Raw genomic sequence first — 18,933 nt, forward strand, 5'->3', positions numbered from 1 at the left:
TGGTATTTGCCTTTGCCTTCCTCTGAGGCTTCCTCTGTGACTTGTGCAAGGTCATCATGTGGGTTTTCATGGCTACTCAGCGATTCAAACCCTGGTCTCCATGGTCTCAGTCCAATGCTTAAACCACTACATCACCTTTACAGGCATGCATACACCCTTCTGGACTTCTGTATAATTTCCCATTTTTTTGTCATTTGCTCCTCCCAAAGCTTGCTTTCATCACATGAGGATGAAGTAGAATTTGACGAGAAAAGCAAGACTGGTTATTCCAGTGAACTAAATAAAAAATATTTGTTTTGCTAAAAGGTGATATGATACGAGAGGTGTTCACTAAAGATTTCTCCTGACCCACTTCCTGTGGACTGAGAGCAACGAAACTTGGCACAGTTATTAGTTATTCTTTACATAAATGCCGCCTAGGGACAAAAACTTCTCCCATCTTTTTAAGCAACTGTAAACACCTCACTTGTAGAAGTTGACAGGTTGCTCCAAAAGCCACGTTGTGACTTTGGAAATCAGAGCCTCATCATCTGAAAAATCCTTGCCCTTCAAAAATGACTTCATTGTTGGAAAGAGATGGAAGTCCGATGGTGCGAGGTGCACCATGCAGTACAATTTCAAAGCCACAGGAGCATGCTTCCATTTAGGCAACATGTGAGTTGTGAACTGGTGCATTGTCTTGCAGAAGGCAGACACCTTTGGTGAGCTTGCCACGTCTCTTGGTTTTGATAACCTCCTGCAATTTCCGAGCAGTGAAGCATAGTATGCCCCAGTGATCATGGTACCCTTTGCTAGGAAATCCATTAATACTTCTCCGTGCTGGTCCCAAAATACTGTGAGCATGACCATGCCTGCCGAGGGTTGGGCATGTGCCTTCTTTGGAAGCAGTTGGTCATGATGTTTCCATTGCATCGACTGGACTTTAGTCTCAGGATCATAGGGATGGACCCAGCTTTCATTCTGTGTGATCAGTCTGTTGAAAAAGTCCTGGTTTCCATGGCACATTGTCAATAGAGCCTAAGAGCATTTGACTTGTTCCTGCTTCTGGAAAGGTGTGAGCAGCCAGGGAACCCAGCAAGTGGATACCTTATGCATGTGAAGATTATCTTGGATGATTTTTTCCATAGACCCCACACTAATCTTGATATTTTGAGCTAGGTGGTGAATGGTTACGCAGCGATTTTCCAAAATGGCAACCTCCATTTGCTGGATGGTATGTTCATCAATAGCAGAGTGGGATTGCCCTGGAATTGGAGCTGTTTGCACCGAAGTCTGACCACATTTGAATTAAAAATACTGGTTCTTGACTAAAGCATATGATAGGTAATCACCACCATAAACCTCTTTCATCTCATCGAATGTCTCCTTTGGTGTGAGACCTTTCAAATAAAAGAAATTTATGACTGCTCTGTATTCCATTAGGTCCATTATCAAACCTCACACCAAATCAGTTTTGAGTTGTATATTGGCATGTAACCTATAAATACTTATATCATTACACATGTGCCGTTTCAGCGTCCTGTAATAAATAGAAGTGGGTCAGGGGAAATCTTTAATGAATGCCCCTCATAGAATACTTCAGGATTCTGATTCGTAAAGTTGTAAAAGAAAATATTATGTTCAAAGAAGAAGAATGAGTGAGAGCTTGAAGAAAGGAAAAGATATAGGAGAGATAAGAGAGAAAGTTAGTAACTTGGACAATGTATACATTATTTGAAATAGCTAGTAAAATAATTTCTTAAAAGTCTTCAGGGGAAAAACAAAAAAAAATTATCTGTATTTGAGGAGATGCTTTGGAACACTTCTCATAAAACTAAACATTTTACAAATTTTGGTTGAATGAGACTGGGTGGTCTGCTAAGAACAATAATCTGAGTGAATTTTATATTGTGTCATTGATGACACATGATGGCTGTCAGATGTGGAATGCAGTGCAAAATCAGCTTTGAAATGATTTCAAAAGAGTCTGTGTCACTAATGGAATCTTGCTGAACTCTTTTGTTATTGCTTGAATAATCATGATTTGTTGTTTGATTCAGTTATTGTTGCAGTGTCGTCAACACTCACTATCTAATCTGTGTGCAGGCAACAGATTTTCAGAGATGTCCATGGTGTTAACTACCAGAGTGGGTTATTTTACAAATGTTCTTCCTCAAATGTTGCACCACATACAGTCTCTGATCCCCCCCCCCTCCAGTCTTCCACAGGGCTTAAATTTTTATTTATTTCATGTCAAAAGCATTTACAACAAATACATTTCAAATAATGAAAATAATAATAATAATAAAAAGAAATCACAAGCAACTAAATAGTTTTGGACCAAAAGTGGGCAACAGCAACCGCTTAAATGTAGGTTCCCAAGAACATGACTAGCACTGCTATAAAATTAATCTAAATTTGGTATGAAGATTGCATATATTTTATATAAAATTTGAAGTTTGCTTTTTGACTCAAACCCAGCATATCCCTTGCTGCACTTTCACATCTTGGGTGAGGAATCTGTGTTTGAAATTAATTTAATGACTTGCTTTTCATATATGAAAAAGTTGTAATCATATAGCCACATAATGTATTTTATTTTTAAAATACCACTTCTAGTAGGAATTAAATAAAATAGAGTACTTGCATTTTATAAAACAGTCTGACATATTTCAAGTGCTCTCCCTACTTTAATAGCTAAATGGTATGGGAATGAAGGGAGCATATGTAATTAGCCAAATTTAATTAGTAGGCATTTCCCCATGCAGACAGATTCCCACCTCTTCCCACAAATTATATTTGTTGGACTATCAAGCTACCATTGTAAGTAGAGTGCTTGTTCTTGGACAGAAATATTAATGTGCTCATAGCCTTGTGGCATAACATAATGGGTATACAGTATTCTCAGAAACAAGTTTCACTGTATTCAGTATAGGATGCATCTAACTACGTGCATAGAACCACAGCCAGAGTCAGTCCCATTAAGTCTAATGGGCTTTACATATGTTTTGCCCAGCTACCTTATATAGGTAAGTGGGCAAAACATTCTACTTAAAAGCAGGAAGGAAAATAAAAATATTCCAAAGACAAATTCCACACTCCATGTCTGGCCAATCCAAAATTGTCCAGCTTTGCTTTCTGCCAGTACTTCACATTAGACAGTTGAAGAAACACAGCTCTATGTTGTGTTTGTTTATAGTATTTCTATTTGCAGCAACAATAATATGATTATTTTTACTTAAAATACCCAGAGCTACACATGGTATCATTATGAACTATCTATATATATAAAAGAGTGATGGCATCACGGCGATGCACAAAACAACAAATCTACAGGCCCCCCAAACTCGAAAATTGGCAACGCAATCCATCATCCCCGCCTCCAGTACGAAACAACAAAATATCACACAAACAACAATCACAGGGCCAAAAACCACAACAGACCATGTGCGCCTGCGCCAACACACAATCCTAGAAACGCTTCCCCCGCGCGCGCACACACACATTCCCCTCGCCCACACGCTCAACTTCTCCCTCCTCCGGCACCTCCTCCTCACCAATCCTTCCCTCCACCACCTTCCCCCCAACGGAACACTCCATCCTCCTCCTTCTCTCCAGGCCTCCGAGGTAAAAAAACCGAAAAACGGAGAGCCTCCATTCAGCGGCTTCTTCGTCAGCCACCTTTTCCTCTTCCAGACACTATGGCTTCCTTTCTCTCCCCCTCTCTCCTTCCTCCGCCTACCTCCCGATTCGAGGCGAGATTCCTGAGGGAAGAAGGGAAGAACCACCACCAGCAGCACCTTCCGCCTCAAAATCATTTTCTTCTCCCTTTTCTCCGCACACCCCCTCCCTCTCTCCCTTCCTTCTGCCTTACTGTCTTCCTTTTAGTACTCCTTTCCAAAACTTTCAAATGTTCTCAACTGCTGTGAATCTCAAAGGCTCCTTTAAGAGCCAGCCTCTATTCTGGGGAAACTACAGTTCCCATCATGCTTTGCCATGCCTCTTCCCCAATGGCAGGGAGAGTTTACAACGTTTCCTTAGCTACTGGATGGAAAACTTCCATTCTTCCTCCTTTGGTTATACCACAGACAACCTTGGGTTATACAAAACCAGCACCTCGTGGCTCAAGTGACTTCACTCCAATCGATATTAAATAACAATCATAAAACAATACATTAATCAGTCAATAAATAGGCAATATACTTTCCTCCTGTTTTTCTCCCAACAGTTTCCAAAAAGCGAACCTCTGAGGATGTGTAAAGTTTCTTTTCTCTGCCATTCTGTTCTCTCTATTGTGTATAAGGGGTGGCTTTTAAATACCCCATAATATTATAATGCTATCATAATAATAAGGCTTTTTAATACTCCATACTATAATAATAATAATAATAATAATAATAATAATAATAATAATAATAATAACACTTAACCATCATTGGATCTTCAAACCAAATCTCATCAGATTAATTACCATTGAATGACCTTACAACTTCAAACCCTGCCTGCTTCCTACTTAGGGGAATCCTTTCTTGGGAGGAATAATAATAATAATAATAATAATAATAATAATCCTTTGGAATATAATAATAATATTACATCATAATAATAAACCTTTTAAATATAATAATATTACATAGTAATAATGAAAATAAACCTTTCAAATATAATAATAATATTAAATCATAATAATAAACCTTTGGAATATAATAATAATAATAATATAATATAATATAATATAATATAATACAGCAGGTTGTATATACACACACACACACACACTGGTATATATGGATAACCCATACTCACCATACACCATATATAGGTGTGGGATACATACATATATGGAATATATATAGGCAACTTCAGATTATTTCTATATGAGAAACAATCTATATACATATACACACATTTGTATATGGATACAACGTACAACAGATGCTCAACGTACAACATATGACTACTTCCTACCAAGGGCAACCCTTTGTTACCCAGCTTAAATACAATTGAATATCCTTTCACCTTCTAACCCTCGCTCCTTCCTACCTAAGCTAAACCTTTCTTGACCACTTTTAATACCATTCAATACCTTTACACCATCAAACCGTACTTCCTTCAGACTTTAACTACTAATGGACTTACTGGAAGTTCACTAGACATGATGTGAGCTCAAGATCACACACAATCTTATCCATTCTCTACATATATACAACCATAACACATATACCACGACTTCCTCATTACTTTATTTTCAACACCACCACACTCCTCCACATCAAGAGGTAAAGAACAACACTCTGAAAACAGATGAATTCCACACAAGAAACAAACACAGCCACCTAACACATCCCAACAAACGATTCCCCCACTCAGGAATCACCCAGGCTTTGAGGCTGAAAGGCCATTACATGCCAATCATTCCAGCTAATTGAACCATTCATACTTCCGTCCAAACGACAAAAAAAAAAAAAGGAATAACCACAAATACTGCATATTCACAACCTTTTGGAAATGACATATACCAACTACCACCAATTGCTCAATACTTTATTTCCCATATCACCAGGCTTCGCCACAGCAACGCGTGGCCGGGCATAGCTAGTACCATATAAAACAATAAAAACGACAACTACGGTGGCTTGGGAAAATTTCCATCTTCAGGCACAGTTCTTCATATGTAAAAATGTGGAGATGAAGGGCTTACTTTAGAAAGCTATAATTTCTTTAATTACATGCGCTACAAAATTTGAAATACTAATCATTACGCACAACACTGATTCTCACACCTAAAGGAGATGGGTTGGAGCTCAGAAGACACACACACACACACACAATTACCCTCCCCCATATATGTTGCATAGGTTTCACACATACACACTCCATGTGTACGCTGCATGCAGTGGGTCAGTATTGGCACGCGAATAACACAGGAAATATGACAAGTGGTCACAAGATGCTTTTTATCTCATTAAGCTGGAATGCTGTGGTGGATATCCAATGCCAACACTGCTCCAAAAGTTGAGCAATTGACAGTGTGTTACTTGGATCCTATGGTTCATTTCCATGCCAAAGAGCAGATGCCCAGAAAAAACTGACTCTAAAACTGAATCTATAGTCAGAGCTTGAACTAGTCTTCAAATAGAGGTTGGATTACAACTACTTGAATCCAACTGGTTGGGAGGTTCTGGCTGGGAAGTATAATTCAAAAAAGAGTAGTAGAGAGCCTAATTATAGCAGAGGTTGCCTGTTCATCAAGACCAAGCACAATCATTTGTAGTATATGAATTTAACTTGTGTATAAAGTCCTTCAGTGTCCTTTGTTAAAACACTGCCAAGAAGTGACAGCAACCAAAGAGCTTTTTGAAACTCAAAACTCCCTTAAATAGCACTTGCTCATTTCCACATATACTGCTCAATTGTCTGCCATTGAGGACAGAGCTGACAGTGATCAAGCCCAAAGGAAAGAGACTGCTTTTGGCATAAGGAAAGAACCTAGTGATCTTCAGGTGTTTTGAATAACAATTAATATTGTAAGCCGCCCTGAGTCCCCTGATGGGTGAGAAGGGCAGGGTAGAAATGATGTAATAAATAAATAAATAAATAAATAAATACACCTCATATATGACCATTTGCTATTAAACCTGAGCCTTTTAAAATTGTAGTCCAAAACAGATACAGTAGAGTCTCGCTTATCCAACCTTCACTTATCCAACGTTCTGTATTATCCAACGCAGCTGCCTTTTAGTAGTCAGTGTTTTGTAGTCAATGTTTTCAATACATTGCAATGTTTTGGTGCTAAATTCGTAAATACTGTAATTAATTACTACATAACATTGCCATGTATTGAACTGCTTTTTCTGTTAATTTGTTGTAAAACATGATGTTTCGATTCTTAATTTGTAAAATCATAATGTAATTTGATGTTTAATAGGCATTTCCTTAATCCCTCCTTATTATCCAGCATTTTTGCTTATCCAACATTCTGTCGGTCCGTTTATGTTGGATAAGTGAGACTCTACTGTATGTGTGATGAATCCAACTTCAATCTGAGGTTTGGTGATCTTGTCTTGATCCACACTTTCTGGAATATGAGTTAAATTCATACATTATAAATATGCACATTTCTAGTCCAAATTGTTTGGAGAACACCAATTTATGATTTACAGAATATTTTATTTTAATTGTTACATATGTATCTTACTCACCTTGCAGCTGGCTTGTGTTGATCCAGATTTCTGCTGATCACACTTTGCTTTTTTTAACAGGCAATTGCTTACTTGAAAACAGAGTCACATGTTGCTTCATCTGCTTCTGAAGATGCCCATCTTCCTTTTCCTCTTCCTCACAGGTAAGGAAATCCTGTGATGTACACTTAGTATATAAGTGTGTCTGGTTGAATTGCTCATGGATTCCCACAAAACAAGTGAAGTGAAACAGGGCTATCAATATTTTAACTCCTATACAAAACAGTTATTTACCATAGTCAAACACATGCACAACTATATATAGTCAACCCTCCACCTTCACTAGGGTTAGGAGCAGGCCTGTAGCGAGGGGGTGGTCTTAGGGGTTCAACCCCCCCACCCGAAATTTTTCAGGTTATAAAAAAAACCTGGTTTACTCATGAATTTTAACTGGTTAACCAAATCCCCATGCTACGTCTATGAGACGCAAAACATTAAGAGTCCCTCCAGGCACTATTTCAAGCAGATATTGACAGGTTTGTAGCGGTGAGAGGTGTGTGCTAGGGGTTCAACCCCCAACCCCCCCGAAATTTTCAAAACCCCTCCCGAAATTTTTTTCTGGCTACGGCCCTGGAGTGTAGGATTTCCACAAAAGCGGAAAACGTCACAAATAAAAAACTGCTCTTGTTTTGCCTGAGAGAACACCGCTCTATGGATCTCTAGGTTATCCATGGTGATCCTTTGATCACTTTCCAGAAGGTGACCATAGAACTCTGCAGGAGGATCTAAAGATCCATAAAGAACCATATTAATCTAATTTGCAAATAATTAAATCCACAAAAGTTAACCCTAAAATGTGAAGGGCTGACTGCAGCGTATACACTGTGACATACTGGCAACCTTACATTTAAAATAATAGCATTTGTTTCTGGGACAGGCTTGCACAGAAAACAAAGTACACCTCACCATACATATAGAATAGCCAGCACAAAGTAAAGTTCAGCTAGTGGGAAGGGGAGAAACTTGGGTGGAGAACAGTTCATCTACATGTAAAGTGCTTTTCTAAACGTATGGGGTGCAGCAAAAAGTCCCTACAGCATTTGGGGGAAAGTCAGATAGTGTTGTATTCCCATCAGCCCAGCCCCACATAGTTAGCACTGGAAGAGGGAGATGATTACAGTTCAACAACAAAGATGGAAACACTCTGTGTATGTATTAGGTTTCCATTTTTTCACCATATTTCTATTTTTTCACCAGATAGCTTAAAATACAGAGACATCCCTTATGCATACATTCATTTTGCAACAATTCTTATCTCTTTTGTACTCATCAGGCTGCCATTACATGCCATAAGATTAAGCCATGCCATTTTTCCCTGTTCTGCTGGTAAATCTAGAGGTCCCTAGTGTAAAGCATGTCATGTGAGGCAAGCTTCTATCACTTGAACTTATCATCTTACTTCCAGTATCTATTCCACTCATTAAATAAAGAAAAGAGGAGAGTGGGGATTCAGGCACAAAAACTTACTGTTGTGGACTGTGTTCATTTTGGTGGCCTGCACGTTGTGTGGTCTGCTGCAGTGTTTTGCTCCAGGGATAGACGATTTCTGCCAGCTAGAGTTGTTGTTTCTCTGACATCCTTCAGGCAGGGGACCTACAGAGCTTTGGCACAAAGTGAATCAACACAAGCACCTCCGGCTTCTTTAAGACTGAGGGCAATGCCAGGACTGCTGCCTTGATGCCCAATTCGAAACCTTTCTGCTTCAAAGTCTCCATTGCTAATGCTCAACATCCTGTTTTAGTCCTGCAATAATTACACCTTTTATTCCTGTTATTTTCTGAGCAGAGTGAGCATCTGTTTTTGTATTTGTGGGAAGGGGACTTTTGTAGACAAGCCAAAAACTATTCAGAGGTGGAAAGTTTATTTAAAATGCTAGCCAGGATGGTTGTTTGTTTAAATTAAAACCAAAACAACAAGTCTTTCTGTTTCAAGGCTTATATATTTGGAATCCCTATGCAATTATATTGTATCTCTTGTAATGCTATCTCATTGTGGTTCTAGTAATTCTGTTGGATTTGATCTAGAGAGAATGTGGTGTGGAAGTGCAGAAACTGGATTAGTATGGGGCAGAAATGCATGGGGGCAGAGGAGATAAATTCTGGACACTCATAGTGTACAAGATGGCACTGTGGGTTTCAGTGAAAACATGTAAAAATCACTACCTCCCTTATGGGATTTGTACTAGATCCCAACCCCTCCATGAATGGGGCTTGTTCTTAATGTTTGATTACCTTGAATACCTTTAACTAACTAAAATGGAATATAAATGCCTTCACTAAACTAAAATATAAGGCCAGATATAATCCATATTATCTGGTTTGAATGGGATTATCTGGCAGTGTAGACTAATGTAATCCTGTTTAGAGCAGATAATTTGGATTTTATCTAGCAGTGTAGATGGGACTTTAGTTGGTCTTTGTTGCTTTGGATGCCCATATTGAGTTTGGAAAATCAGGCATTGGCAATACCACTTGGAGAGGGACCCTCTTGCCATCTTCAAGAATCCTTCTCTCTCTCTCTTAAGAGTACGGAGTTCTAAATGTAAATGTTTTCCTTTCCCTCTTCATTGTGCTATGCAATGAGAAGTGGTGTATGGTTGAAATGACACTACTTACTGATCCCATGAAGAGTCCACTACCTTTGGGAGAAAATTATACTGTGGGCTCATCTACATGTACCATTGAATCTGGGGCCAGGCTGGGTTTGGGGACAGTATAGAAAGGCCATCTGCAGTCCTTTACCTACAAAAATGTCCCCTTGAGTTCGTGGGACTTCTATAGTTATTACACCATGAGTAAAAGTTATTACATTCCCCCTTACATATTCTCTGTGGTAACCCGGGGAAGCCTCTGCATTAGCTAGGAAGCTGAAAACTGTGATGGGCTCATAGGAAGCAATCCAGGAAATGGTTGTCTGCCCTATCATTTCCCAAAGATTTCCTGGCAATTTTATTTTTAGTTATACTGCCACCTTCCTCTCACATCCACTGCTGATTAACTTTCTCCAAAAGAAGTCATACCACAGAAATCTGTGTCATGGCAGTCACCCAAAATTTTTCAAAATGCACAGGTTGAATCTCTTGAGTCAGGAGTGTCAGGATGTCAGTCTCATTCTTATAAACCAGGAATTCATTTGTTGATTTTTTTTTCATGTCAGGAGTGACTTAAGAAACTGCAAGTCGCTTCTGGTGTGAGAAAATTGGCTGTCTGCAAGGATGTTATTGATGAAGGCTGTACCTCCTTACCTCAGCATGAGAAACGGCTAATTCTAGGAAGGAACAGTATCCATATTATATTGGGGCTTTTCAGTTGTCCAAAATTATCTTGTGACATAATATACCCATCACTGAGTAAATGTGGAGCCCTTTGTTTTCCCCATAATTATAATACAAAAGGAATCTCTTATAGTAATGCTGGAAGCATTGGCCTCTTCCTCTTGAGGAAGGAAATTAAGTTGAGAAAGAGGTCTAGTAATTTTATATATGCCTATGAATATATTTGATTTTCTGCAAAATTATAAATTAGACAGTCTTAACTCCACTTTGGCCCATGTTTTGCTTCCCAAACAGCTCAGCAGTTTAATGTTATATAGATGAATGTATAGTTTGTATTTCTGAATCCAGTTTGCCATTTATTAGAAAGCTTTCTCACACTAATTCAGTGAAGCTTTTGTATCCTTCTTATAATCTATTTTTATTCCTATTTTCCCCAAGGACTGCTAGAAATCAACTCTTTGAAGATCTCTCCAAATGACCGTGAAGTCATCCTTAGTCTTTACAGTGATTTTACTTTGACATGTTCTGGACAGAATGAGGTTTTCTGGATGAAGGACAGCAAACATAACATAGTAGACACTGTTCTAGAGAAAAAGGGTGGCACTTTTTTTAACACCCTAACACTTAGGAACGTGACTGGATTCGATACGGGCGAGTATTCCTGTAATTACATCCAGCCACCTGGGGGAAAGGCCATCTATATTTTTGTACCAGGTACTGTCATTTGCATTTCTATGAGTTGATACTTTAAAGTATGTTTTCTATCAATATGCATGAAAGATGGAAATGTGTAGCACAGGTCTGGAGGAGTTTTGCAACTGTCTTAACTCTTCAGAAGCCAGAATAGTCCTGGACTTTAATTGTAGTTCATGTTTCTATAAAGTCAGATATTGTTCTATGTTCCAGAAGTTTTTAACAAATGACTGTTAGCGAAAACATCTGTATATACCATATTTTCCCACTTTCAACTGAGCTAAAGCAAACCTTGACAGAGAAAAGGTTTCCCATACCTCTTTTTAGAAGTATGATAATGAATTTCACAAGATGATGCATGTTTCAAGACCTTTTGCTACTTGAAGCAAGAGAGAATACTCTAGCTGATCATTTTGAGTACAGAAGCCAGCCAGCTTGATTTTATTTCAGCCATGAGATGCTACAAGGCAATTTCTTGAGTGCCTCAAGGGTTGCAGGCTTAAGGGGCAAAGGAGCAGGCTGCATAACAGACATTGCATAACAGAAAGGAGACCCTTTCCTCTCCTCCAGCATCTCACTGATGCTTTTACTCCTAGCATCTGCCATTTGGTTTAATGGTAAATCCAGTGTATTGGGTGTGTTGAGGTGAGGTTGCCTATCTTTACAGTGGTTTTATGACTGGTCCAATGCTCAGACTATATGTGCCACTAGTGCAAACATATTTATGGTGGGCTGATATTTTGTATTTAAAAGGCAATAAATCCAGACTTGCTTCTAATTCCAGATCCACTTAACACCAACCCCTGTCATTAAAATAGACACTCCTATCTTATAGCCATACAGGTGTGTGTGTGTGTGTGTCTGTCTGTCTGTCTGTCTGTCTATCTATCTATCTATCTATCTATCTATCTATCTATCTATCTATCTAATGTTTTGACAACTTGTTCAAACTCAAAATCAGACTCTGCCTTGCCTAATCCATAGAAAACATTTCACTGTTGTATTCCAGTACCATAACTAAACTTTACACTAGCGTTGACTGTTTCTGGTTACATTTGCTCTGTTTTTCTCTTACCCTACAACCAAGGAACTGTATGAGCTAAAATATATTTTTAGACTATGTGAAATTATCTTCATAGCTAACATGTGTCAGTAAATTTTAATTCTTAATGGCTATATATCAGTCTTGATATTGAATAACTAATTGAGTTCTCTCAATCTTTTTTTCCTACAGACCCCTCTTTGCCATTCCTACCAAATACACACGAAGAAACATTTGTTTTTAGTACTGGCCATGTGGAGGACATTATCCCATGTCGTGTGACAGACCCAAACACTACAGTGACTGTGTATGAAAAAAAGGTTAATGACCCTGTCCTTGGCACTTATTACCCACAACAAGGGTTTAAGGGATACTTTGATGATACAACATACATCTGTAGAGCAACTATAGATGAGCAAGAGTTTGACTCTGAGCAATTCTATATCTACAGCATTGAAGGTGAGCCTTTGCTTAATATCCCCCTCTACCATTATGGGTAAGAATCCATTTTCAGTGTAAAAAAAATCTGCATTATAATGGCAGCAGTATAGCTCTGTGTTAATTGAACAACCTAAGAACAAGTAACAGTGGGGAAAACTACTACGCAGTGTGACTTCTGAAATGGATATATTCAGGGAGCAGAAATTATTCATATGATTTGAAATTGGCTATGCTGATCAATATATTTTGTGGTTTGAAATATCTGGTTATTCTACTGTATAGCCAGATTCATTTTTCATGCACCTTTGGGTGCCCAACCCCAGCAGAGAAAGCTTTTTCAGTGGTTGCTCCTTAGGGAAGTTTACCAGGATTTGCACCAATCATGTTATCATTTTAACATCTTGTTAATATCTTACTCCCAGGCCTTCGATTGTATTATTTAATCTCTGTTAAATTAATTCTGATTAAAGTTACACTATTGAGGGGCCATATACAGCTAGCAATTGCAGATTGTATTTAATTTTATGAGATGGAAGGTATTTGTTAGAATATTCTGGTGAATTAAGATGCATTGCTACAATTTTATTCTTTTATAGTCATATTTTAAATTGTTTTGAAATGCATTGAAACATTGTAACAATTTGTCTAAAACCAAAAGAGAATAACCTCTTCATTCTTGCTATCTACGTCAGACAACTTGGCTTACACATTCGACAAATTTTCAGTTATGTCAGCAGTCATGCCTGTGTAGATGGCTATAGCTTGGCTTCTTTCTATATCCATTTCATCCTTTCTCTTTTGTAGTTCCTTCTCTACCTAACTCCGCTATCAACATGTCTGTTAGTGCAGTGCAAACTATTGTGAAGCGTGGTGAAAATATATCTTTGACATGTACAGTGAGAGGTATTCAGTTGGTTAATTACACCTGGAGCTATCCAGGCCAGAAAGTAAGTAATTCTATTTCTCATTTAAATGTAAATTTATTTATTTTATAAAGTTTTTATAGATTATCCTACATCCTAAGAGCTTGTGCCATGATATAGGAAATAAAATGCTGAGGGCCCTCTCACACTGCACAGTTATAATGCTATGATTTCATTTTATTTCCATGGGAAACTCCTATGAAATCATGGGATTTGCAGTTTAAGGAAGGAGCATGTAGAATTCTCAGCCAGAGAACTCCAGTGCCACTTAACTACAAACCCCAGGATTCTATATAATGAAACCATGACAATTACATAAAGTTGAATCATAACACTATAAAAGTGTAGATAGAAAGGGACATAAATAGAAGGCTTTCCTGGGCTGCAGAAACTTTGCTGAAGAGCCAAGATGTAACCCTGTCCCAACACTGATGCCCATCATCTCTCAAAGAGAAAGGCTTTCCTCAACCAGGGTATCATAGACCCTCTCCCATGTCTCCAAATTCTGCATTGTTCCCATCCATGGAACACTGAGGAGTGCCCTGCCGGTGATCTCAGTGTCAGTGTGGGCAGAAAATCCTTTAAGTATCAAGATCCCCAGGCATTTAAAGTTTTGCATGTCATTGGTAGCATCTTGAACCCCGACTGGAAATATACCAGCAGCCAGTGCAGTTTTTCTTACAAGTGATGCCATAGGATTAGGTGTTCCTGCCAGCAATTTAGCTGCCACATATTTCATTAAGTTTAGCCTCTGTGTTTTCTTTAGTGACAGTCCCACATAGAAGGCACTGTTGTAGTATTAAATAGAAATTTGTCAGTGAATGAACAACTGCAGACAGTTCAGCTGTCCCTAGATGAGCTTAATCATATAGCTCTATTACATTCTGTCCTCAGGCTGTGTTATGTAATGAAGGTGGATAAGGCGGGTTGGGGGATGATTTAAATAGAGAGTAATGTGCCACTATTGAGTCTCCTGGGAAATCTCAGTGGTTTTCAATACCATTCACTGTGGTGTCCTTCTGGGCCATCTGTCTAGAATGGGACTGCTGTTTTACAGTGGTTCTGGATCTTGTCCATAGAAGGTGATGCTTACAATTCTCTTTTAAACACCTTGGTCATTTGTCCTATGGATCCCCAGAGGTCTCAGTTTTGTCCCCCATGCCTAACATAGAGTTTGTCCATAGCTGTGGGATTTGTTGACAACAGTATGCTGATGATGCCCCAATCTATTTTTTTTCTTTTCAATCAATTTCATGAAATCTGTTTCAGTTCTTAATTGGTGTCTGCTGTCAGTAATGCATGCCATGAGAGTGAGCAGACTGAAACTTAATTCAGAGAAGACAAATGATCTTCTGGTCAGTCAAAAAGCAGATCAGGGAGCATAGATTCAATCTCTGTTTCTTGGGGTTGCATGCACAGCTTGGGTGTTCTCCTGGACTCAGTCCTGAGTCTGAGTGTTCATTTCTAGTAGTGGCCTGGTGTGAATTTGCCACTAAGTCTTCTGCACCACCCTTTCTGGAGATGTCATATCTGTCTATTGTGACATATGCCTTGAGTGCATGTCTTTTGGATTATTGAGACACTCCCTTTGGAATCTGTTGGGAAACTTCAGCAGGTCCAAAAACACTGCAGCCAGACTACAGGGAACATTTAATTCCCCTCTTTGCAGCAGCTTCTATACCCGCCAAATTGTTTCTAGACACAAGTCAGAGGGCTGGGTCTGACCTATAAAGCTTGAACAGCTTGGGTCCAGACTGTCTGAAAAACTGTATTTCCTGGTAGGAGCCTGTCTGATTTTTAAGATCCTTGGGGAAAGGCTTTCTGTCAGCCCCATTACTGTCAGAGGCATTGCTCGTGATGACACACAAGAGGGTTTTTTCAGAGGTTGCTCCCAGGCCATGGAACCCCCTCCAGCATGAGACTGGCCTGGGCACCCCTAAGCTTTCCTTTCCCTGGCAGAAAAACCTATTTATTTGATGTTTGGTAGTTAACTGGTTGTTGAAAAGGAGTACTGTACTATCATTTTCATTGCTCTGTCCCGTGTTAGGAAAAAGACTTGACATTAGCACCTCTCTTATATAGTGCAAATCTTGTTCATTTTGCACATGGTGCAGGTGTTATTTTCAACATTTAAAACAATAAATTAAATGTATTTACCAACATGTCAAGGTTTGCCTTAATTATGCTTCCTTTAGAGTAGGGGTGGAAATCCTGTGGCCCTCCAGATGTTGTGGAACTGCAATTTCCAGCAGCCCTAAACCAGCATTGCCAATGCTGAGGAATCCTGGAGGCTGTAGTCCTACACATCTATTCCTTAGCAACTAGAATAGGTGGACAAAAACATTATTGGATTAATTAATATGCTCATTTAAACTCTGACCCTGCATAATTCAGCTGTCACACATCCAGAAAAACTTTTCTTAGTTTTCACGTTGGAGCTGAAGTCAGTTTTCTGTTTTATGATACCATTTTTTGTGTCCTCCTGATTCTGAGAAAGCAATGCAATTCATTCTGCAGATTATGGTCATCATGTTCCCATTATGCTCAGGCGTTACTTCTTGCAGTCTGTAAGGAAAAGAAGGCACTTTGCAGAAGGACTGGCCTGAAACTCCTGAACAATACTGAACAACTTTGTCTCATATATTTCAGCTCCCTCATGGATGTGCTTTCCTCCAAAGACCTTCCATCATCATACGTGCTGATTAGTTATACGAGATACAGAAGCTAAATGCTAGCAGGGGTTGTAATATGAACACAGAGGAATAAGATGCACTTCCTATCAGTGTTCTTAAACATCTTATATTTAATCATTTAAGCATGGCATTTGGTCACATTCCTAAAAATAGTTGCTAGATTTAACAAATGTGTGATGTCATCATCATCATCATCGTTTTTTAAAAAGGTATATCCTGCCCTCCATCTGAAGTTCTGAAAGTGGTGTACAGTAAAACCTACATGATTAATGTAGGGCTGCCCCTTAACAGGACAGAAAAGGCAATGCTGATCCAGAGTGGGGTACTCTGGATCATCATCACCAGAAGCTATACTCCATTCACCAAGTGGGACGGTGGGGTAAACAGTGGTGGCCACTTCCTGAATAGGAAATAGCACAGTTGGTTTCATGTGCCCAAAGTCACTATATGGATATTCGAGTTTTGGGAAAGCTCCAGAATATCCAGTAACTTCTGTTAATATGATTCAAGGCAGTATCGTGCTTATTTTATGTAACCATCACAGAACTGACCTCCCCCCTGCTTAAAGTGCTAGTGAAGATAACTCAAGAACAATGTGAACAATAAAATCATTTTTAAAGGCTAAAGCATGTTAAACAATTTGAAAGTCACACTCTGTCAGCCATGCAGCATGATGAGTACCGGAACACAACTCTGGAGAGCAGAGTTCGAATCCATGCTCAGCTGTGGAAACACACTGGGTGACCTTGGGCAAGTCACACTCTCTCACTCACTGAACAAATCTTGCCAAGAAAATCCCATGATAGGTTCTCCTTAGCATTGCCAGAAATTTGAAATAATTTGAAGGCATGTAAAAACAATAAAATACTTTAAAACCACTCAAAACTATGCACATATTGAGATAAGTATAAAATCATGTTTTTCCTCGTACTGGAATGGGAACAACAAAAATATTGATTAGATTTTTAAAAGGAGTGTGTGTCATAATTGAGGTGCCACAGCAAAGAAGCCTTGATTCTGCAAAAGTAATGTACTTTATTGTGCAGATTCCTTCTTTTCCAATATGATGTTGCCCTGACTGTTGACACACACAGGAGGGCTCCTCTAGCAGAACACAGGTAGCCAAATCCGGAGAACTTTTTTTCCTTCTATTGCTAGGTTCTGATTGCTTCATCTTTCTTCATTATCCTTTGCAGCTAGGCAAGGTGGTTAAGATAGACACACAGTTTGCACAAGGGATCTACCACTATTCCACACTAACCATCCACAATGTTGACCTAGAAGATGAAGGATCATATGTTTGTGAGGCCATTGATACCTATCATGGAGGAAAAGAAGCACAAAGCATCAATATCAGAGTGCTTGGTATGTTGGCCAAAATCTTTTTGATTGTCATCCAAGATCTTGAAAACCTATAATTTCTAGAGATAAAAGGGGCACCTAAAGCTTTCTGCCTGTCATGAAGTTGCATATCTGCTGCTTCCAACTTTGTCTACAATAGAATTTGTCAAGTCAAAACGGTTCTCCTGACCTGTTCCTCTTTATCCTGAATTTACCCAGATCTATTTCTGTTTCCTTAAGGGGTGGATGGATCTTTAATTATTGGTTTACTTTATTTGTTTATTTTTGTTTGCTTTTTCATTTAATGTAAATCTGTAATTGCTGACTTGCAGACATAAACATATGTATGACTTATCTTATTGGATCATGAGTGTTTCAAATGAATTGCCACAGGGCTGTTGTAAAGATTTGGGGATGAAGACATATTATGAAACCAACATCTAGATTGCATCCCTCCTGAATAAAAAAATCATTTTACATGGACTAGAGAGTTATTTCTCTTTAAAAGGGTAATTTAAGGTACAGTACTATCTGCCATCCTGATCTTCCCGCTATTTCACCACATCAAGAAGCTCAGACATATACACTCATGTCACTGCAATCCTGCCATATGAAAGGATGGCAAAGCCAGAGTCATGTTGCATTCTCATAATTTTCTCTTTCACCCTTTCTTATCTAGACCATGGATTTGTGACCTTTCACACTGTTATGAATGACACTGTGTTTGCTGAACTGCACAAGAGCCATGTTTTCCATGTGCAGATCGAGGCCTATCCAAGCCCCACTATTGTTTGGTCTCAGAATAACCAACCACTGACCTCAGGAAGCAACAACGAATTTGCCATCAGCAGCAGGAATTTGTCAGAAACCAGGTAAACAGTCTGTTGTTGAATAAACTGAAATCTTCTAGACTAAATTCTTTCACTGGGATGATGGGATAAAGAGAGATATAGTAGGATATAAATACATGTTGTTATTATTAATTTCATAGCATTTTCCTACCATGACAGAGGCCCTTTCTACTCAGTCATTATATCCCAGGATCTGAGCCCAGGTTATCTGCTTTGAAATGGATTATATGAGTCTCCACTGCCATGATCAGATCCTGGCATATAAGGACAGTGTAAAAGGGGCCAGAGAAGGTTTCTTGCTGAATACATGAAAGCAAATTCCTGGATTAGTTTTACAACTCAGGAGTAATGAAATCTAACTTGCATAAAGGGTATAGGTTTATTTCTTTGGTTTTCAAATGTTAAATTTTATAATGCAGCAGGGGTTTTTTTTTACCTCTTTTGCCAGAGCTAAT

At 38.8% G+C, this 18,933-nt stretch overlaps 1 protein-coding gene across 3 annotated transcripts in view; it reads left to right on the top strand.

The window, feature by feature from the left end:
- Positions 1 to 18,933, top strand: part of pdgfrb (platelet derived growth factor receptor beta) — a 97,230-nt gene that overhangs the window by 45,756 nt on the left and 32,541 nt on the right. For 2 of the 3 annotated variants that reach the window (XM_008104833.3, XM_062970287.1), the window contains exons 2-7: positions 7,242 to 7,324; positions 10,933 to 11,208; positions 12,422 to 12,688; positions 13,475 to 13,617; positions 17,483 to 17,651; positions 18,307 to 18,499. In XM_008104833.3, coding sequence (XP_008103040.2) covers positions 7,270 to 7,324; positions 10,933 to 11,208; positions 12,422 to 12,688; positions 13,475 to 13,617; positions 17,483 to 17,651; positions 18,307 to 18,499 — 1,103 coding nt within the window. In that variant the 5' untranslated portion in view covers positions 7,242 to 7,269. The remainder of the gene's footprint in view (positions 1 to 7,241; positions 7,325 to 10,932; positions 11,209 to 12,421; positions 12,689 to 13,474; positions 13,618 to 17,482; positions 17,652 to 18,306; positions 18,500 to 18,933) is intronic. The other variant, XM_062970288.1, reaches the window with a different exon arrangement.

The sequence above is a fragment of the Anolis carolinensis genome, chromosome 2 (assembly GCF_035594765.1).
Source record: "Anolis carolinensis isolate JA03-04 chromosome 2, rAnoCar3.1.pri, whole genome shotgun sequence".
In the NCBI taxonomy this organism is placed as follows: Eukaryota; Metazoa; Chordata; class Lepidosauria; order Squamata; family Dactyloidae; genus Anolis; species Anolis carolinensis.